The sequence below is a fragment of the Myiozetetes cayanensis genome, unplaced genomic scaffold (genome assembly GCF_022539395.1).
Source record: "Myiozetetes cayanensis isolate MyiCay16 unplaced genomic scaffold, myiCay2020 scf15, whole genome shotgun sequence".
Taxonomy (NCBI): Eukaryota; Metazoa; Chordata; class Aves; order Passeriformes; family Tyrannidae; genus Myiozetetes; species Myiozetetes cayanensis.
In genome coordinates, this window is record NW_026087159.1 from 4,826,843 (window position 1) to 4,849,581 (window position 22,739).

The 22,739-nt window shown below is 40.4% G+C and overlaps 1 protein-coding gene across 5 annotated transcripts in view; it reads left to right on the forward strand.

The window, feature by feature from the left end:
• FGF13 (fibroblast growth factor 13) overlaps window positions 1-22,739 on the forward strand; it is a 244,743-nt gene that overhangs the window by 131,162 nt on the left and 90,842 nt on the right. For 4 of the 5 annotated variants that reach the window (XM_050310950.1, XM_050310955.1, XM_050310954.1 and 1 more), the window contains exon 2: window positions 1,271-1,438. The exons of the other annotated variant lie outside the window; for it this stretch is intronic. In XM_050310950.1, coding sequence (XP_050166907.1) covers window positions 1,271-1,438 — 168 coding nt within the window. The remainder of the gene's footprint in view (window positions 1-1,270; window positions 1,439-22,739) is intronic. 5 annotated transcript variants of the gene reach the window in all.

The window sequence follows — 22,739 nt, forward strand, 5'->3', positions numbered from 1 at the left end:
CAAGTGCATGAAAATGCAAGAGGCTATTATTTGTTTGAGGGGATCCATGTTTAAATGTGACAGGTTTTTGAAGTGGTTATACCTTCACAGATATTTAGGAAGCAGTTAAATTGTTAGAATTAATGGCCAACATTTTGAGAACCAAATAAACTTACCTAATGCATACTAGTGCATCTGTGAACCTATTAATAGTTACTTTCCTCATTATTGGATTTTTATTTTCCTAATTCTTGGATTTTTTTTTTTTTTTTTTTTGGCCATAGGTCTTGGTTTTGGCTGTGATTTTTATATCTCTGCATCATGCTGTAAATAACTAGTGATGGTTAGAGACTGTCTTTTGAAAAAGCATTTAATTTTTGTTCTTGTGAGATGATCTGTGCCTTAAAACTGTGAGCTGAGGAATCTCACTATCTCTGTTATTAAGGCTTCATTTTTTAGATAGTAGGAAAGTGTTTCAATTCCTTCTGGTAATGTAATACTTTGAGGTAGCTGGAGCTTTCTGTACGCCACATATTTTATCTTTTTGCCATTTAATAGTCTGACCCCATTTAGAAAACATTTTAGACTGCGTATCATTTATGTTATTAATGGCACTATTGATTTATAAGATCAACTTTAAAAATTACTTGCTGTTTTACAAGAAAACCATCAAAAGGATTAATGTGCTTTCTCTTTGTGCATTTATTCTTCTATCCAGTTGAAAATGATGATCAAGTCAAATGTCATTGAATTATCATCCTTGCTCTAAGGAACTGTGTGTAATTATGTGTCCTGATAAAGGCATGTTTCTCATACTTTGGGGAATAGATACACTGATGCTGCATTACCTGCACATGTGGAATGTTTACTCACTGATGTTAATGTAGAGATTGATAATGGCTAGGCCATAAAAGCATGCTTGTTTTGTTTTTTTAATTCTTAATCTGCATGCAGAATAGATATAGGTGCTGTAGGAGAATAAAGCAAAGACATAGAAGGGAACTTTGTTGCTTTTTGGAGCACGGTGTTATTCTATTTATTAAAGCTGCATGAAACAGTATAAAGTGTTGATGTTTATGACAAGCGTTGTTTATAAAAGTAAATGTTCCTTCCCACCCTTCTACCACCACGACCAACATACTTTACACTTTAAAGTTTATATTTTCCTTCCTATGAACCTTTCTTTCCCTCCTCTCTTCCCCCTACCCTGACATTATGTAGTTGATTTGATTCTCTAGATTGCTTTCCTCAAGCTCTAACTTGAGTTCATTTTGTTATGTGGTGACCACAGTTATGGATGACGCTCCCCCTGGCACACAGGAGTACATTATGTTACGGCAAGATTCGATCCAATCTGCGGAATTAAAGAAAAAAGAGTCCCCTTTTTGTGCTAAGTGTCACGAAATCTTCTGCTGCCCACTGAAGCAAGTGCACCTCAAAGAGAACACAGAGCCGGAAGGTTTGTGGCACTATGGATCCATGTTCTGTTTGTTTCTATTTTATTTTTTTTTTCCATGTATGTCCCGAGAGCGTGCTGTGTGTTTTCCAGCCTGTGTCAGTGCAGTGCAGCTGACGCAGGAAGCGTGATGCACTCCATGTCTCCTTTGCTTGCCTGTTAGTGTCTGAGTCAGCTAGCACGGGACACTGTAGTATAAACCACGTACGGTATCGTTCTAGAAGAGAAATGACGCTGCTTTTTCTTAAATAAAGTTTGTTTGTTTCAGCTCTCTCATCATTACACACTGCCCTTTTTTTTGGCTGCCAAAAGCTGCTTGCTACTTAAAACGGCATCAATTCCCAGTTGGTTCTTTCCAGTAACGTTTCTGAAGCTGCACTCTGCTGAAAATATGGCACATAGACTCAGATTCGGCTTGTCCCCAACACCTTTCACTCCATAAGGCTTCTGCATAGCGCTAGAGAATGTTCATGGCAGCTGTACACCGGGGAAGCAGGATGAAATTTGTATGTAATGCACGCCTGGTTGCATTTTGGGAAATGAAATGCATGCAGAGCAGAAAAAAAATAAGTAGAATGTTTTCCTTTTCAGATAAAGCAAAGGTATGGTCTCTTCTCATGCTGTGTTTACTAATATGAAATTGCTAATGAGGTATCTGTCGTTCATCTAGTGTACATAAGATTAAGCTATATTAAATTCTATTATTTTAGTATTTTCTCTTATTGTTCCATATGTGTTTTGCATTACTGCCTCATATTTCACATGGTAAGCCTTCTACTTTTTGCATAAGCTCTAGTATCTGCCAAGACAAATAACGCTACTACTGGTAGATGTGTTTTAAGATAAAGTATTCAGGGCTGGATTCTACCACAATTGAGTCTACAGGAATGGCAGAGTGAACAGGTTGGAGTTCTTATGACAAATCACTTGTATTAGTCTCTCTGTAATGATGGGCATCAGTCATTGAGCTGTCACTGTTATCCCTAAATGTTCAGTCAATTGCTTTCTCCTGTTACATACCCCAAATTTTTCATGAATGTTCTTTGCACCACATCTGGAGACATTTGAGTCTTTTACAATAAAATTGTTTTATTAAAATAGTATTTCTTTCTCATCTCACCAGAAATGTTAAGTCTGACACACACACTGGTGTAAGGTGTGGGAAGAGGCTTTTTGTTTCAGTGGTGATATAACTGAATATTAAAATTGGGGTTTGAAAAAAGTCTAATTGTCCTCTCAGTTCTGTGGCTGACTTGATAGGAGTTGTGATTTTGTAGATCAATAAACACAAAGGAAAGGCTAATCCTATAGGACTCTTCTGGATTAGCAGATGTCATGAATTTCCTATCATCTGTCAGGGTTTGTGTTGTTCATGAGTAAATTATGAGCCCAAAACTGTTCATGTCAACCTCCTCTAGGAAGATGATGACAGCTGAGCTGCTATAGGTGCTCAGCAACTGATATTTGGTGAAATGAAAGATTCCATGTGATCTGTAAAAAGAAGGGTCCTAAACTTGGCATCTTTCACTCACATGCTGTATTTTATTTTTTGCCATGTGCTAATGTGTAACTCCAGCAGAAGCTGATGGTTATTTCAGTGGAACTTATCCTGGGAGCTGGATTCCTGCTGAGGACTAGCTCTTAGCTGGGCCTGGTCCTTTTCAGTGAATAAATCAACAATTTTACACACTAATGGCCTGTTCAAGAGGAACAAGGAAAGCAGAGGTATGCTGGGCCTTTTCTCTCCAGAGCACGAATCTCCTGGAGACATGGTTTGGTTCAATGTTGAGGAATTCAGGATCTGCCAGGAAAATCTTACATGGTGCAGGCTCTGAGTGAGGGCCTGGGGAGCATCAGTTCTGCCGTATTGCCGCCTGGAAGCCAACAGTTGCTCTTCTTAGATTCTCCATAAATCTACACGCTGTCTGTCTCCAACAACAGCTGTGTTACTCCTTCCTGCATGGCATATGGTATTGTTATTCGTTCTCAGTGAAAATGTTTAGTTCTAAGAGGAAAGCCTGTCATCTTTTATTGCAGTGTACGAGGATGAATGTCTCTTCCCTTTTTTTATCCCTTCTCCTCTCTTATAGGAATTTTGCATTGCTAGACAGACACAAGAAGATGTGGTTGTTTTGGCTTGTCCTACAACCATCTGAGTTGATGGGAATTCATAGGGGTATCAATTTTTGTCATTGTGTGATTTCTATATGTGTTTCTGTCAAAGATGTTGCTTCTAGGACGAGAGGAAAAACATAGTTTTAGGAATCAATTTATCCTCTCTTGTAGCTCAAATTGCCTGGGCTGAGTTGTTCCTTTTCTTCAACACCTGTGAATTGCCTGGCAATGGTGTTAGACCCACCAAAGGACTGATGTGTATCATCCTCAGTGGTTTGTTGGTATGAGGCCTGAAAAATTTTGAGTGTGAAATTATCTGAACTGTGCTTTCCGTGCAAACACTGCAACAGTCCATTGAAGTTACCGGAGTGGCTGAAAGAAATCCTAGCAGAACACCTTCCAGCGTGAACCCAGCAGTTAACAGGCTCAATTGTGCTGGTAGGATGAATGAAATGTTTAAACTTGTTACTGTGGCATAATTTACACATTTCTCAAGGTATTAGAAAGTGTGACAACTAAGAAGTTATTCTCTGAGTAAAATGTCACAATGGAAGTTTTATGGAAAATTGCAGATTTGAAAGACTCTGCAGAGAGTATAAAAATATACCTTTTCATCTGCTGAGTAATGACATGGGAACACACAGTTAAGCCTGCATGTTTCCAACTTTGCAACTTCTTGCCTAACTCTTTTGTTTAGATGATGGATTTCTTCTCTGCATCTTTTAATGTCTTTAATACAGGGTTAATGCTTGGAGAGCCACATTTATCACTTCAGAATTTGAACCCCCTAGGCATGTAAGATGATACCAGATAAAAGATTTTCCAGGCTTCTTGTAGGGATCTTTGGGGAACGTTCTGCTATTTGCTGAAAGACTTAAACACCACCTCGCAGTAGTAACTGAGCTTGGTGGCCTATCACTTCTCATATCTTCAGCCTATTTAATTTCTCATAGCTTAGGTTTATTTCTAAAAGCAAAATCAGAAACGAGAAAATTAGATCCATGTTTTTTAAATGGGCCTGCCTTGGTTTCTTGTTCTTTTCCTGACACCTACCTGCCTGCTTGCAATGTCATCATTATTCAAAGCACCCATATGCCTCAGATACACCTTAGAAGAATCAATCCAGGGTCAGTACATTTGATACCAACCTGGAGGACACATAGAAGGTCCTTAGTCCAGTAACTGTAGCAAGTGGTAGGAGTGAATGGAAGGAGAAGAACAGGAAATCACAACAATATTGTCTTCCCAAAATGTGGAAATTTCCATTTGGGCCCATTGCCAGCAGGGTGATGTCTGTCAGTCTGGATTGCAGTTCAGATGGGATGCTGCCTTTCCTAATGCTGTGGGAAACTTGAGTTAAAAGCTGAACTGCTGCTTTATTCTACATCATTCCAGCTTTGTTTTGTCAAAGTCATTCTACAGTTTACAATGTCGTGGATCTCTCAAATGCAATAAAACAAGCAGAGCTGACATCCTTACCTAGATGCTGGGTCCTGTGGGCATTGGGCATTGCTTACAATTACATCCAAGCAGCAGCAAAATACAGGGTGTTTTTATAGCTTCCCTCCAGCCAGGAATACACTGCTAGCAGGAGAAGGGCCATCTGAAGTACATTTTGCAGCTATTTGTTCTCTTAAATAGTTTAAACATAAGCTGCTGCTATCTGTATAAAACATGGTTACATAAAAAGAAGTCAGCTACTGGAAAACTAATTTGAGTTGTGTTATTACATCCAGGGGAGGAAAGAAAAATGAGGAATGTTTTTGAAAAACACCCATTGGTTAGTCACAGTCACACAATCAAGAGTCTTGGCCACTTGCCCATAGTTCTGTTTTCATGTGGGACTTTTTTGCCTTTTTCTTTTTTTCTTTTTCGTTTTTTTTTGGTTTTTTTTTGGTAACATTTAGTCTCCCTCCAGGCATACATAACCTTTTTACACAGAAAAGCAGAAAAGCATGGCAAAATACGTATTGGGGATGGGCAGAGGGAAATCTGGGATGGGATAGCAGCTGGTAATGAGGAAAGGCATCTTTCCTCAACCAACAGGAAATCTGATTAGATAGAAAATGTTAAGGATGCTAATATGGAACAAGCAGCTTTGTAGTTGCCTTGACAATGGCTTGTTATCTTCATCTCTAGCAATGGGATGAGTGGTAGAGCCAGCCCTGGGGGGCAAGGGAAAAGTAGGATGTTTAAACACATTATGTGGAGGCTGCCTCTTCCACCTACTCCATGTGCACAGGCAGTTTTGTCACCAGTAGAAACTTGTAGTCTTTATGTTGTCATACTGAATGTCCCTTCAGTGCTCCGAGAGTCGTGTCACCACAGATAGTACTGTTACTTGGCACTCTAATTATATCCTTTTCTTCTAGACCGAATCAGTCCTATTAGCCCTGCTTGCTCATTTAATTATGTTAATGTATGTGCATTTCTGCATTTTAGAGGAGAAAAAGAAAGAAGAAGGGGGAGGAGAACCTGTATTTGAAATCATGGAGAATTGTGAGAGGTTTTTAAACTTTACATATTGTTCAGAACTAAAAATGACTTTGTGTTCCAGTGCAGAACAATAGAGATGAGCCACGTGAAAGAGGCACAGCCACCTGTGCTGGTTGTGTCTGAGACATTCAGACCGGGTACACTTGGCAGTGAGACACCAGTAAGGAGGTTCAGCATCTGCACTGTGGTGTCTCCAGCCTCAGATTTAACCTGGATCAGCAGCCGTCTGAGAGGAACTCACTGGTTCGTTAGTAGGGGCTCCTACTCGGTGGCATGGTCCTCTTTAGAAACATTTCATAAGCTTCCGTGGTTTTCATCGTGTCTTCTGATTTCAGCAGAGGTGAAAAGTGAAGACTTGGTATCGCGTTTGCTCTTGCCAACAGGAGTATTTAACCCTTTCCTGCTGCAGCTAAGCTGTCTGGCCTGGAGCAGCTCATCCCAGGGAAGGCAGGCAGTCTGCTACTGCCTCATGTTAGGCCTGCAGCCTAATGATGATATTGCAAGCCTCAGTGCTTTCCTTATTGCCCTTTGCCTCAGCAAAACCTTATTCTTGATTCTGCTTTTTCCTGCACCTCTCAGGTCCTCCTGTGGAGAACGTGAAGCTTTCACCTTGCCTTGCTCCCAAGTCCTGGCACTGGCAAGAAGCAGCAATGAGCAATGTCTGAGGCTTGTCCAATACTAAATGAGAATAAGCTCTAAATCCTGTCTCTGTGGATACACGTAGAGTAGTTGCAGATATGGGACCATATCTGTAATGAAGGATGATCTAAAGGGAGGAACAGAGATCTAAAGTCAAAGGTCTGAAGCTGCCACTAGTATAATGGCCTTTTCCCCCTAATAGAGACCATCTTTGACTTGAGTGATTAACTGATAACCTTCAATTTCAGGGCATTAGGAGCCAGTGGTGACAATTGCACTCTTACTTTCTTCAGATGCTCAGCACATAAAGCAGAATAGCTCAGTCCTGTAAGTGGCTGAGCCCTCTTGCCCTGATCCTCCAAAGCCTTTAAGCACGCGATTAACTTTAAACATGTGAGTGCTCTCAGCAGAGTCAAAGGGGTTGGGATGTATTTAATGAGCTTACCTGAACACAGTCTGGGCCTGGCTCGGGTTCAGGCTCAGACAGTGCAAATCCAGAGTAATTCCACCAAAATCCAAGATTTACTCAATATTTGCTTGTCTGCAAATGATATCAGAACACCCTCACAGAGTTTAGTTTTTCTTCTTTCCTTACTCCTTAATAAGGAGTTAATATGGTCCTTATTGCCAAAATGATTCATGATTGAACATGCAAGTCATCATAGTCCCGAGCAGTAGGACTGCTGAAGTCCCAGGCAGTAGGGAAATTTAATGTTTCCCATTAGAAAAAGGGAAGTGAATGACTTGATTCTCAAAATTATTTGGACATCTCATCAGAAAGAATAACAATAACAATTCCCTACTGAACCAGCTGAGCACTAGGGACTTGTATTCTCTTTGGAAGGTTTTCGGGGGCGTCACTTCTAGCCATGCAGAAATATAGCAGAGTGGAAATTCAATACTATTCCATGGACTTAGAGATACAACCTGAGTTTTTTGTCCTTCTCTTCAGCAGTGGCAGGCTGTGCCAGCTGAACTTCCAGCTGCCTCCAGTCCTCCCTTCCTCTCACCTCCCATCATGTGCTTGTGTGTTCACCCGTAGTTTGGCAAGATCCAGCACCAAACACCCTCTTTTCTCACCATGTGAGTTAAGGAGAGGCTCAGCCCTGGGTGAGCCCAGTGCCAGCTGTGGCAGGAGTGGTGGGGGTGACATGGTGAGGGACTGAGGGCAGAAGGACAGGAGCAGCCAGTGCAGGTAATGCATGAGTGGTGACAGGTTATTAGGCTCCTATCTCAGCTTTTTCCTAAACTATTACCCCCTACTACTTTTATTTTCTGCACCTTATTTACTTTTCACCAGGTACTTGGCCCTATGCTTGGTGCTTGCACATCCTGCTTTGTGCTGCCATATAAAAACCAACTCTCTCTAAGGTGGCTGGACATGTTTAAAGAATAAGGTTCTCTGTTTAAGGTCCCAAGCAGAAAGACTCAATTCTTGCTATAACATTTCTGTCACTGGTACTTCAATGATTATAGAGTATATACTGAGGAAGGAACTTGAGGCTTTGAAGGAAAGTCACTGAATGGGGCCTTTCAAATGGCTTGCAAACCTCTTTTGCTCCTGAATTCACATGTACCTGCCACCTCACAGGACACAGTGCAAGAGCTTTCCACAGGGTTTTACTTACCTCCTGAGAGGCTTAAAGATGAGTGTATCATACACAGCCATGTTTCCTGCATCCTATTGTGTTGTTTTTCTAATACTTTTTAGCTAATACACCTGTCACGTTATTCCTACCTACCTGGACTTTTTCAAATGGCTGTGGCACTTTCTATCAGTTGAATGTGATCTGAAATAAGGTTTAAAGCTGGAAAATCCTTCTCACTCTGTATGCACACCCATCTCCATCCAGGAAATAGTATGCACACCTTTGTCTGTCTGTCAGACCAAGAGCTTAGAATAATGTGGCTGGAGGAAATGAAGATAAAATATCAATAACAAAGCTAGGCCAGGAACCCTCTTTCTGACAGAAGGATTTAAAACTTAACAGTGTCACTGCTCTTTCCAGGCTACTGCTGCCCAGGCCAGCCACTCACAGAGGAGGAATTCAGCAGGTGCCTGGCCCCAATGGAGAGATGTTCACCTTGCAGTCGCTCCTTACCCAGCTGTCTTTAGAGGAGCTGATAATTAGATCATATTTCCCAACATATGCAGACCTGCCTTTCTGTGTGTCCTCACAGCATCATTAGGTAGCTGGTCCCAGGTCATAGACACACCAGGGGAGGCACTAAAGAGCCCTCACAGTATTTTTATTTACCACCTCACCTGACCACAAGCAAAAAATTGGAAGTTAAGTGGTTTGTTGGACTGGGTTTTCCTGGTGTTAAATTCAAAGGTGCAGCTGCAATTGTGAGTTGTGTAACTGTTAGCCAAATTTGCACTCTGTAGCATCAGAGAAATTTAAGTAAGTAATGACATTAGGAACAGTTTTAGAACTTTTGTTTCAAGGTAATGATTTTTAGTTCTCAAGCTGGATCTGGCCTTACCACTGAACAGGTCATGGTAACCTAAAAAGAAATTTTATCCCTTACCCTACCTGTGTACTCTTCGAGGGAAATCTTTTATCTGTGCCTTCTGCTATTTTGCTCTACTCTCAGAATAAATTGAGACAGTATCTGGTACTTAGCATAGCTGAAGTAGGACATTTAGACCAAATGAGTCACCCTGATATTCTTTTCTCATCTTGTCTTTAAAGGACTCTCTGAGAGCTTCAAAGAGTGTTCTGTGTATGGAGGAAGGCCTTTGTCTTGCTGCTTTTTCATCCCATGACTCTCCTGAGAAAGCATAAGACTTCACTCTTCAATCTGTCCTCATTTTAAATAAGAAGATGTGGTTCTTTATTAATAATGGAGGTTTTTCTTTGTACTGTATTCAGCTACATGGTCCATCATAATTATTGCACAACTCTTTATCAGTGGTAATGTCTGTAGTATTAAATACCAAGTGCCTTTGGGTTGAGATCATGCCAAATCTTTCATGCTGTTCTACGTTATGACAACTCTGTAAACGAGGAGGAGTTAAACTTTTTAGCTGTCACTGAAGAGTTATTTCCTTTCCCAAGGTAACCCCTTAGAAAAGCACTTAGATAAATATCCGTGGTGCAGGGAGCCCATTGCAGAGATCCCCTGCCCCACCCCTGGACAGCCCAGTGCAGCAGCACTTAGGGGTGTTGATTATGTCAGGGATAATTAGCTCAGGTAGAAAATTGTCTGTGGTTTCCAGTGCCAGGGTTAGCTCAGCCCATATCTAACTCAGGGATTTCTGCTCTTCATCCCATCAGCAGTCTTGGCGTTCAGCAGCTGCTACCTCTGAGTGCACAAAAGCAAGGCCACAACAAACAGCAAGGTTCATCCAGCAGACTCCTTATCTCAGATTGTCTGTAAAGGAAGAGGAATTCAGTCTCACTTCGAACTGAGTCTGGTCTCCATGTGCTCCCTCGGCGCTGTCCTTTTCTCTGATGCTCCTCCTTGTTCTGGATCCTGCTCTGTCAGGGCTGGGGATGCTTTCTGAACAAAGCTGAATAACTTTCACAGCAGTGCATTTTACTTCAAATATGTGGTGAGCACACTATGCAGTAATGTGAGCTGCTGTTCTTTTATGATTGCGTAAGCAGTTACTTTTGGTGATGGTACATTTGTCTCTCTTTTCTGTTCTCTTTTAAATGTCCTGACCTGTGAAGGTAAAGAAACTGAAGAAGCTTTACCCAGACCTCAGTGAGCACCGAAAATTGCAAAAGGCCAGAGTTTTCTTAGAACACTTACGTACAATTATTGAATGCTTTTTCAGTAGTATCTGAGCGTTTGGGGAAAAGTCAGTGCTCAGACTGTTTCATATTCAGATTTTTGCCCACTTGTATCTATATACAGAATATTCCTGCTGTGTACAACTTCTTTGATTTTGCTTATATGCTTTAAAAAAACCTCCAGATTTTTTTGGACAGTGCAAAATGTTTGCACATCTTCTTTTAAGCCAGCTCTTGTCCTCCAGGACAGAAAGGTGTATTATCAAGCAGTGGTGTTCAGGAAGAATTAACAGGTGTTTTCTGGGTATTGATCCCAGTGTGCATGTTTGATTCTCTCTACCATTGTGTTTGAAAACAGTGAGACAGGCAGATTTTTTTTTTTTTTCCAAAAGACAGATTACAAAGACTTAGGTTAAACCCTAGAGATTACAAGGCACATAAACCTGCAAAGGTTCTGACCTGCAGTATATCCAGCACGTGGCTGCACATCCTCTTCAGTGACACAATGCTCGTGAGATAAAGAAAATGAGGGAACAAAAGAAAATCTTTTCCAGGCATCTTGGACACTCCTGATGTGAAGCTGTCTGCCATGTTTTTCAGGTATGCTAAATAATTCTTGCATGTTGATTTAGCAAGAGAAAAATGAAGAATATATACAAGTTAATGTGCAAGAAGACTTTAGTTACCAGCTGTCTTTCACGCTTGATATTTCCACATTACACAACAGTCCCTTCTGGAAAGGTTACTGATGCAGCTGTGTCAGTTCTCACTATTATTTGCTATCTGGTCAAATTTAGCTCTTACAACAGAATAAAAACCTAGTGGCTACTCTTCAAATTTGTGCCAGCATCATTAAGTCAGATTTTAATTTGTTTTTTCTGCCCCTTGGCATAGAGAAGTCAGAAGAGCACAGGTGTAGAGTGGTGACTGAGTGCAATGTTGCATACACATCTCAGCCTCTTGATTCTCGGTGTGATTCTTGGGATGTCCTGCACAGGGCCAGGAGTTGAACTCGATGATCCTGGTGGGTCCCTTCCAGCTCAGCATACTCTATGATTGTTTTGCCAGAGCCCCACACAGAAGACAAATGGAGTGGCCCAACACTGCTTTCTCTTAATTGCTCTGATGGAGGTATGGGTTTCTTAACCAAAATTTTCTAAATAACAGCTTAACCTTTCTCCTTGTGCTTGGTTTTCCTTCTTGTTACAATACACTGGTCTCAGGTTTTTTTGTCCTTGACTCCTGTGGAAGAGGTGCATCGCATTCCTCAGCTGTATTTCTTGCAAAGCTTAGAGGCTTAGCTAGTCCTAGGACCCAACATCCTTAGGTGAAACTTTGAAGGTTTATTATAGAGACTGAAAAAATGTCTATATCCCCAGATCAACAGAACTTGCTTCCGTACAGCTGGCTGGTACTTTAAGCATCGACGATGGATGCTTAACAACTCCACTTAGATTAACTCACTAGTTGAAGACCAAGTTTTGCTTTCTAGGTGCTCTTATCTCTGGTAAGTATAATCATTCTCTTTTTTTCAGTCAAGTGGCACAACTGACATCAAATATTGCCGGTGTCTCTCAAATATTGTTAGTAGAAAATATTTAAGCTTCACACATGATGCTTCCTTCCAATGATGAGCTATCAGCATTAATCCAGAAGAGTTCATATGACTGGCCCTCTTATGATAAATTTAGATTAAATACACTGTAAAACCAGTAGTAAGCAAAAATCTGAATGGGACTTGAGCTGCCAAATGTGAGTAAGTGGTTTTTTTAATCACTTGGATGTTAAATTAGATAAATGCAAAAGTGATGAGAAATTTGCTGGCCTTTGTACTAATAACAAAGAAGCATGTTTAGGCAATTACTGGTCTAACTGAAAAGAATTCATTGTAATGTGTTTAGTAATATGTACTTTGAAATGTACAGTCAGTATGATATATTGTTGTTGTGGATATATTAAAAAAGGCAGTGCCAGTTATTTCTAAGTTGAAGGAAGCTTTGAGTCAAAACAAGCTTTCCTGCTGGTGCTGAAGAACATACTCTTCGTGATATGCAATTGTGGAAGTTACATATTCTCTAAAATTCAGATGCTCTGCTTCAAAAATTCCTTTGATAGTTTCCTACTTAATAAGATACAACAAAGTTACTTAAAATCACTTGCCTATGAGGTTGCTGAGCCAGATGCCTTTGAGGCCCTGGGGAAGACTAAGCAGGTTGCCAGAAGGTTCCTGAATTAACATGGACTCCTCTTCAATAGCGATGACCTTCTAACCAAAACCTAGTAGGTTGTTTTAAAGGATGGCAATTTCTTTGTGGAGTTTTCTCTTGGGTGCTTTGTCTTTGGCACACTCAGGTACGTGCTTTGCTAAGGATGCCTGTTCTGAGTGTAAATAAAGCATCGTGGTACCCAGAAGGAAATGTTGAAATGGGAGAAGGTGAGTCTGATGCTGCAGCAGAAAAGTCTGCAAGGAGAGTGGTTAAGACGGTGGTGGTACGGACAGGTGAGCAGAGTGCTTTTGGATGAACTGTAGATAAGATTCAAAATTGAAATAGAGAGGGATCCCTGAGCTCCGACAATTAGAAGGCTACTGCGTTACAGAGGAGTTGGAAGCCCCTTCTGGATGGAAATCTGAAACTAGGAGAAGTTACCTACAGAGGACAAGAGATCACCAAAGAAAAGCAGATTAGTTAGCTGTAACTTTGGTATGAGTAACATCACCTTTATTATGCCAGCACTGCCAGAGAAACATAGTCTGTTCCCTGTAGATGGTTCTGCCTTTGTGGGTGGTTCTGTCTGTGGAAATCAGACCCCATGAACTGACCAGCCAGGTGCTTACAAAGCACAACATCTACTTCTCTAACTCTATGTTCACAGCTCTGCACATACTGTTACATGCATGAAATTATTTAATAATCCAAACAGTGCATTCCAATCACACAAGTAGTTGTTCACATCCTTATGTATATTTAATGAATGTGTTGACATCTGTAGAATGCTGCCAATTTATTTCTGATCAAGTGTATCTATGGCAGATTCTTTTAATTTGCACATGCAAATGATAACATGGGTGTAATTGTTCACCTAAGAGCCTGAGGAAAATCGCAAGGTAGCACTATGGCAGCTTGTTCTTGATATAATCTCCCCTATAGCAGAATTTGTACTGCCTCAACAGAATTGAAAAGGTGCCTTTTATAAACTAATGTCTCAAAAGGACATTGTAAAAAACAAAACAAAACAAAACAAAAAACCAACCAACCAAAAAAACACCCCAACACTCCTGCCAGGTTTGGGGTTTTTTTTAGCAGTGTGGTTTGGAGTTAGGTTTTTTTTTTTTTCAGTAGTTTTATTGCCAGCTTTGAAAGTCAGCTTGTTTCCAGCAGAATGATGTTGAGATGGATGCTTGCCGATATTTTTCTTTGTAAGTCCTTGGCCAGACTTTTATTTATGGGTAAAATTGGAGTCCACTCATCCTGAGATGTATGCAGCAAGAGAGGTATTTGGCTTCAGGCCAATTTACCATCTGAGTTCTGCAATACATCCCTAAAGATTTCATCACATAGCTTTGAAAGGCACCAGTGACTTCAGTTGGTGTTACAGAGGAGTTCTATATTTAGCTCTCCTCTCTTACAGGAGCTGTTTCTTATTCAGGTGCCAAACTCTCTACCTTCCTTCCCTGTTTTATTTCTAGCAATCTTACTGTATAACCTGTGTTTCACGAGTCATTCCATTTCCCTCCACCTCGATGTCTGAGCTCAGTCTTTTGTTGATCTAAGAAGTCCATCTCTCTTTATCTCTAGAGAAAACATTCTGGCTGGGAGGCAGGAAGAACTTGGGGGAGGAGAGCCCAGTAAAACACTCGTCACCTTTCAGTCCCCTGGAGTTGGTGAAGGCTTTCAAGGACACAAATATTTAGGAATATTCTTTTTATAATACATAAATCAAGGTTTATATAGAAAAACATGCAAACCTAAACTCACACGTCAGATTTCTCAAGAGACTTCTAAGGCTGTAGGTTTGTTAGAAAGGAAACTTTAGTTAAAAGATTCAGTTGTACTACTTTGATTTAGGATGGGACTCCAGGGAAGGATCAGAACAGGTTGCTTTTTTGTCGTTGATTTGCAGAGCAAATTCACAAACAGTTTAGGACCTATTTATGGTCTTTAAAAATCTAGTGACAACAGTGTTAGAGTTTTAATCATTTTAATAACAAGACTTATTTTTTGCATAATATAACTTGTTCAAGTCAGCATTGCCACATTTGATGTCAATGGCTCTTGAAGCTGTGAATCAGAGGAACTGTGGAAGTGGAGCGAGTGTTGGCTGAGAACTGGCTCCTAATGCTGGTTTCTAACTTCTTGGGAGACTAAATGCTCAAGGTTGATTTTGTATGTAGTGCTGCCAAATGTTCTAGGAATCCTCTGCCACTCCATTAAGTTTAGCTGCAATGAAGGTCCTGTAAAGAACAAGTGATAATGACTTTGCCTTCTTCAGCTACTTCTTCCCAGCAGTCCATTCCAAAACAAGTGAGAGGGGCATAGAAGGAATCCATACGTGCAAAACTGAGATCTTATCTGGAATATGTCTTCTGCAGCTTTTAATAGTATCTGCAGCATGAACCCTGAAGACTCAGGAGGGAATTGCTTTCAAAAAAAAAGAATTATTTTTTTTTAAAGACAAAATGTGGTTCACCAAAAATGGGGTGTGACTGTGCAAATGTGCCATGTAAATTGCAGGGGCCACATTTCCTTATCAACTTTGCATTTCATAAACTGATTTCTGCCATTTGGGGTCTAAATCAAGTCAAGAAAATACTTTCAACTTTTTTTCTCAAAGTGGTTTTTTTTTACTTCTTTTTTTAGCTGTATAATTTTATGGATTCACTGCTCTGCTTTCCAGCTTTGATACAGGAAGATCCAAAAATAGTTAGGAACTTACTAGCCTGTCTTTAAAATCTGTGTTCTTAAATAGTGTCTGGCTTTGAGATGACTTTGGGATGTGCACAATATCTCAATCACTTTTATTAATTGTGCTTCCTGGGCTTTTCTCCTCTAAGGAAGTTCCTAGTTTAGGGGATATGTAGCTAAGAGGGTGGCTGGCTACACTGCCACCCTGTTTAATGCTTAAGAACCTGTGGGAGCAGGTCAGTGCTTCCTCTGTAACCATGTGAAAGTCTCCTGAGCACTTCCAGGAGTGTTTACTGGGGTCTTCCCAAGTGGACTTCATTCAGGATATGTTGAGGTTCCTCATTATAAGCTGTCTTGTCTGTTTTCTGTAATAATAAGATTGTAGGCCAAGTTGTGAAATTATCCTAATCTTCTTGCAAAATTTTTCTAAACCTTTCCCTCTCTCTTAAAGATTTCTCTGAAGACAAATATATCAACATATCTTACAGGGCATCTGTCTTCTTCAACAAGAGTGCTGCAACTAGGAGAAGAAACGAGAATTTTTCCAACGTGATGGAAAAAATTATTAGAATCTTAGAAAAAGGTGTATTTTGGGCACGGATCAGAGCTTTGCATATGGTAAAACTTTAGATACTCAGGGATTTGAATCTGTGAATTTGTCCATCTCAACAAATGAGCTAAGAGTTCACACAGCTCAATCCCTTGTTGTGTCCTCACACGACATCCATCCTGTGATGCTGTTTCACTTGTTGATCCCATTGCAAGGCAAGGAAGTGAAGGGTAATACACATACTACATTCAGTGTAGGCTGAATTGATCAGTCTGTTTTTCATGCTTCTTCTGCGTAGGAGGACTCCATCTGTGTTATTTTTAAAAGTCATTTATTATGTTAATAGTTGATGCAGAATTCTACTCTTTTTATTGCCCTCAACGCAAAGATATATCTTTCTTTGGACTAAAAAGTTCTTTTCCTTCACAAAAAATTCACAGTTTCTCCAAAATAATTCTTCCACCTGAAGAGTGAAATCATGGAAACCAGTGAAATCTCTTGGTCTCTTTCACTGCTAGCAAAGGATCATATTATGGGTAAAGGATAGCCAAATTTGATGTTTCCATATTCATATCCAATCAGGAAACCCAAGTTACGTGGCATATAAAGAAATTCAGGGAAGGATATTCACTAAAGTCTCTTCTGCTCATACCTCTGCAGAGCTTGTTCACTCTGACAGTGTTTGGCAGAGAAAAGGGCATGGGTGAAAAACACAGTACAAATTATAACCAAAGTAATTGCTAGGAAATTAAAGCATGTAGAAAAATCCAAAACTCAGTGGAATTCTTGTGTTTTGCAGTGGTCTTATTTCCTTCTTCGTTATTGGGTTTGTGGATCAGAAGTTAAAAGATTAATGAGCAGGAGGAAACAGTAGAAAACATTCTCCCCACAGAGAAGATGCTTGTGCTTGCTGACTCTCACTGGCATAGTTTCAACTTCAAAAGATTTGCAGTTTATTGACAGGTGAGCTACCCTGCAACATTAAATGCTGTTGTCCCAGGACAGTATATTTCCACTTCAGGAAGTGATTTCATTAAAGTAATACACTTGGTTCTTACTTGTGTTAGGTCATTCATACATTTTGGCAGTTAGAAGGAGCCTTGCTGTGACCTTAAGTTATTCTTTTAAGAAGGTTACATCACCTTTTAGTTCCCTCTGCACTAAGGGCAAATAAAAATCAGGTGCTTTTGGGCTCTGGGCTTCCTTAATAATAACAAATATATGAAATGGGGTAAGACAGTGTTAAGATTTCTTTCTGTAGCCTCTATAATATTATTAAGTCTATTAGTGTTGAATAATGGGAAATGTTCTTCTTTCTCATAGTGAATGAAGGAAAATGTCAATGCAGAGACCAGCTTAGACATTCTACACAGTATATCAAATTGTTCTTCATGGCAAAATCGCTTGATTAGGACAATTAATGCAGAGGTGTTGTGACTAGGTGTAAAGAGTGTGGAGTAGTGTCAACTTCATAATAAGTGCTGTAAGTTCATGTCTCCTATTAAGCAGTGGGAGGCAGGAATTCAACAAGGAGAAAAGATTTTTCTATGCATGAGTTGTATATGCATTGAGCAGCATTCTGTGTGGAAGAGTAATACAGCAGGAAGTGTGGAACTAACGCCACCCACAAGGCACAGTAGTAAGTTTTCTACATGGATTTCAAGCTTGAGAGGATTAGGCTTTTCTGAATTGCAAGTGGGCTGCCTGACTCAAGGCAGAAGTGACATTAGATCATCTGAATAATGGAGTCCACAGCATCTCTTCCAGACTGTAGTATTAAACTCAGTGTTTTGTTTCACTCAGATATATCTCTTTGAACGTAATTTCATCCTCAAGAGGCACCATCTTCTCGGTGGTCTGTCTTCCTCTCAAAAAAGAAAACTTTTCTGAAAAAAAGGGTTGTGCACCAGCATTACGTGGGGAAGAGAGGAACAGTGAGGGGACATCTCTGACTTCCCTATCCACTGGGAAGGTGTGCAGCCTTTGGAACAGCTTTGGCAGTGCCCTTGGAGAGCTCCCCTGAGTACTAGTGTAGGCTTGGGGTTGGTTTCTTAATGAAGTTTACTCCAAAAAGCATTTGGAACCCAGTAGGGAGTTATTTCCAGTTAATTAATGAACCTAAATTTGGAAAATGGTTGTCAGAGAATTTCAAATCCATTTATTTGTCTGCAGAGTTCTTTTGGCAGAAGGGATGCTCTTGGAAATGCTCAAGGGTGGTGTTAGTGAGAGTCTTCCCAAGCTGAAGTATCTAGAGACAGAGACAGACCTACCCTTCAATCTGGGCTGAAGTGCTTTTGATAACTAAGACGCTGAATAAACCAAGGCTGTTGTTCTTCTGGAACAAAGCCATTTTTAAATTAAATTTCAAGTATGTGTCATTTTTTATTTCTCCTTTTCCTTCTCCTCCATTTTAGAAGTGGATAAATATAGTGATGGGGATGGGAATCAGGAGTATAAAATTAATCCTCTGAAAATGTTCCTGTAAGTTCTGGAGTCAGAGAGCAAAGGTATCATCAGGCTTTCCCCTAATAGCTTCTCAAACCTGGGTCTTGTCTAACTTATAACTTGAGAATTATCCTCTCTCCAAGGTCATAATCATAGTCTCTATCATTACAGACCACCATATGTACAGGGAATGTTATCAGAATACTGTGGCCCTTGAAATCTCCTGTAGGTTTGCCCATAAGAGGCATTTCTTATCTCCTCCAAGCCTGCTGTCCTGGAACACTTATCTCTCTGCTCCTCTGGCATATGAGGAAGACTTGGCTTTTGTGTCACTCTTACTGCCAGAAGAGAGATCTCCCAAGCAGTCAAGTTGCCTTTAGATCAGGGTTATGTAGGGTGAGAAGGTGGGGAGGGTAGGGGAAGGAGGACACATATATTTCAGGTTTAATGGTGTGGTGAATTATGAGTAAATAATTCAAGTGATGTGATTAAAGGCAATTAATCAAAGTAGGAAATTATGCATATTTACTAAAGGGTTATTGCTGTATTTGTTCTCAAATAGAATTCAAACATTGGCAATTTGTAAGGTGATTCACAATCCATTTTAAAATACCCCCAATCTGCAACAAAATAAAGCTCAAGAAATTCAAATAAATGACCTTGCATCTATAAGATTAGAGGAAGGTTCATCTAATGAGCAAGTAAGGAAATAGCCTTGTAAATCCATTTTAAAAAAGCAATAGGAAATTGGTTTATCAGGTCTCCTAGAGCAGATGCATATGCTGTGATTGATCTGATCATGTAAAATATTGATCACTGAGAATCTTTGGCTATAAGGAGACAATACAGGTTAGGGAAATGTGCATTAAATTCATGTTTCAAATGGCTGATTACAGAGAGGGACTTCAGGAGCGGAGGAAAAGAAAAATAGGGAAACATTCAAGATTGGCTGCAGGAGAAATATTACTTGAACTGTTTTAGATTATTCAGATTGCGACACAATGGCTTTTTGTCACCAAAAAAAATGTCTTGATTAATAATATGGAAAAGTAGGTTTTAGTTTTACAAATGGTACTGAATTGAGAGTCAAGAAGATAATGAGAAACAATTTAATCTGATACATGAGGAGGATTAATTTTGAGTACCTGGGTTGTAATAGGGCAGCACATCTCAATGCAGATAAATGGAAGGTAATAAGCTTAGGAGTAAAGAACTCTTTAGTAAATGACTGCTCAGATGCTGCAGCAGGCTGAGTCAGGGGAAAAAACATGAGAAGTTACAGGAGAAAAATTGCCTATTCAGCAGCAAAGCCAATGAGAGGAAATGGGATATCAAGCTGCTGTTTAAGGGGAAGAGCAGAGGACTCAAACCATTGTGGTTAGTGATCACCAGTGGGCTGCAACACTGGCCATGGAGAGGGAAAGTGCAGGTTCTGGAGGGAAATGCAACTCACACGGACAGAAATGGTCCTTAAGGTTAAGAAATCTCTACAGAAAACTAAAATCGTATTTTGGAGAGAAGCAGAGCATTTGTATTTCTGTAGCCCACTGTCAAAAGACATGTTGATTTTTTTCCACTGATGCCAGGCAGAAGTTTTGATTCATGTAGTTTGGGGTTTGTATGGTCATGAAATTTGGAGCAAAACTGGGAAAGCTACCAGAGGAAATCTCCACGGAGATCCCTGGGGGTCAAGAGGGGAAGCCCACATTTTGGAGCAGAGATATCATGAGAACTCACCTCTTTGGTATCCCAAGAGTGAATCATCTTTACAGCAGTGTCTGACTGGGCGGAAGTGGATGGCAGGATGGTGGGACAAAGCAGGGTATGAGGGTCAAAAGAGAGGAAGATGTAGTCTATGCTAGAGCAAACTTGTGGGAGCCTTGCTTTTGGAAAAAGTTCCCCTGCCATCTCCCCTTAAATCTATGATGCTTCGGCCTTCAGTGGTTTTATTTTTCCCCCTTGTTTTCAGATATATTACTGTGATGACTTTATCTAGTTTAGGGTTTTTAACACATTCATACTGTAATATTAGTGCTGTTGCAACAGTAATGGATGTGAAGCAAGACATGGCTGGCAGGAAAAGGCAGTGTTTTTAACCCATACTAAAGGGTGCTGTTTTTCCTAAAGTGTACTAAAGGATGTTTCACTTCATAGCTAAAGAATGCAGTAAGTGCCCCTTTTTCACAGTATTTCCTTCCACCTGGCAAGACTTGTGTCTCCTTTCCTGACATCGTTTGGTTCTGTTTGCAGACTCAGCTGAGGATTGCTGTGAGGATCATTCTGTGTTTACTTGTGGCAGAAATAAATAATACACATCTCAGGCTTGCACACTGTGTGTAGGCAATGAAAGGTTTTTAGAAGGTTAGCTCAGGTGGCAGAGCCTGCTCCATAACTGAGACTGGTAAAGAGTATGTGCTTTTACTTAAAACTGGAGCGTATTCTAAACTAGATAGTAAAACAAAAGGGATGATGGTGTCTGTTATAACTGGATTATGGTAATATCTATCTATGGGATAGTGTTGTCTCATATAACAAAATCTGTTTCATTCTCAACCAAAAATATGACAATCTAAGCAGATAATCCCAGATGTTATTTCTCTGACAAGTAATAAATCTATATGAGGGTCAGTTAAAACACATGATTTTCTGTCTGTTCTCAGGCTGCTGGTTGGAGATCAACAGCCCTTGTTGCAATGTGTTAGAAAGAGATTTCTAAGATGTGAGTGCCATTGGCCCAGTAATTATCCTCTGCATCTTCCTGAAACATATGCCTATCAAAAATTTGAGTTACATTCTAAACTCTAACAGGTGTTCTAAAGATGTGCAACTTACCTTTAAGAATAAAACGTTAAAGGTAAACGACACTTAGGAAAAATGTACTAGCCTTTAGGGATGCTCCAGCATTCCAACTTAGCAATTTAATTAAAAAGACAAGTAATTAAAGAATGAACATTAGTTAAAAATCAATAATTTCAGCAACTGTTCTCTGCTGTTAACATGTATACTTTTTAAGGTCAGACTCTATAGAATAGTACTCTCTTAACTCTGAAAAATGGAAACTCATTTAAATGTACAAACTGGGATGTAAAGCCACTGGCACATCATTGTGGAAATAGTGTGGCCTGGTGGCTGTTGTGCAGGCAGGCACAGAGAGAACATGGCCCTAAGGGTCCAGCCTAAAGCCAGGGCTGGACCTGTTCCTCCTCTGACCCTTCAAGCTGAAAGGACTGTTACTGCCAGACTTGCTTTCCATGGCCCATTATAGCAACAGGGTGATTTAAGCTGTGTGTGTGAGGTGGATGGAATGGAAGTGTCAGTGAGCTCTGACATAAAGCCTGGGTGTCTTTGACAGCGCTCAAGTTGGGCACAGCATCGTCATTGATTCATGTGGCTCTCAAAGCACACATCAGTTTAAGTACATGAATGCCCAAGCAGGTTTGCTTATACCCTCTTTTTCAGCTAATTATATTTTTATGGCTTCAGAATTCAAAAGCAAACTTTATTTTTATAAAGCCTTGTGCATGTCTAATGAGAGTCCTGACATAAAAGCTTTCTCCATCCACAGGTACCTTGGGAATCCAGGGAATGTAGGAGCCCTGCTGCTGTACTAGGGCACTTTTCAATTATACATGTTTTCGTCATGATCTCCTAAATCAGAGTAACCCAGATTAAGTTTAACATGGTCCTGTAATTACTAAATCTTGTCCTGCCTTTTTGCCTCTCAAAAATACAGCTATGAGGCATTTTAATAGAAGACTATAGGATAACAGCTTTGATTTCTTATGTTAAACCCTTTTACTGCAGCTGAGCAATACTCACAGGGGACAGAGGAGATGTGAGCCAGTTTGTGGGGTGGGGAAGTTTGAGCCTTGTGAATTGGTCTGGTGATAAGGCTGAGGGTGACTTGGGAGAACCTACTCCCTTTGGTGCTCAAACTCCAATCGACTGCCCAATGCAAAGCTGTCATGCTGCCTATCTTGCCAGTGTGAGTATCCTCTCAAAGCTCTGTCCTGTGCTTTGTGTAGCCTTGTTGATCGCTGGCAGTTCAGCAGGACCGATACAGGCTCGTCATTGCAGAGGTGTTGAGCTGCGTGCCCTTAATGAGATTCAGTAATTCTAATCACTGATAGAGTCTCATAAATCAAAATTCTGAGTCTCATAAATCAAAATTCTGGCTCAAGAGTCTGTCAGTAACCCAAAGGCCAGTGATTAACCTGCATAGTGATTTCACAGTGACATAGGCACCCCTGATTCCCGCAGCCCACAAAAGGCAGTTGCTGTAACTGGGGAGTCCTGGGTTGGAGTGGTGTCTCAGACCGTGGGCCGTGCCAGTGCCCCACATGCTGCACTACCTGAGGCTGCTCCCTCTGCTGCAAGCTCCTTCCAGAACCTTGTTCAGCAGCGTTCCCTGA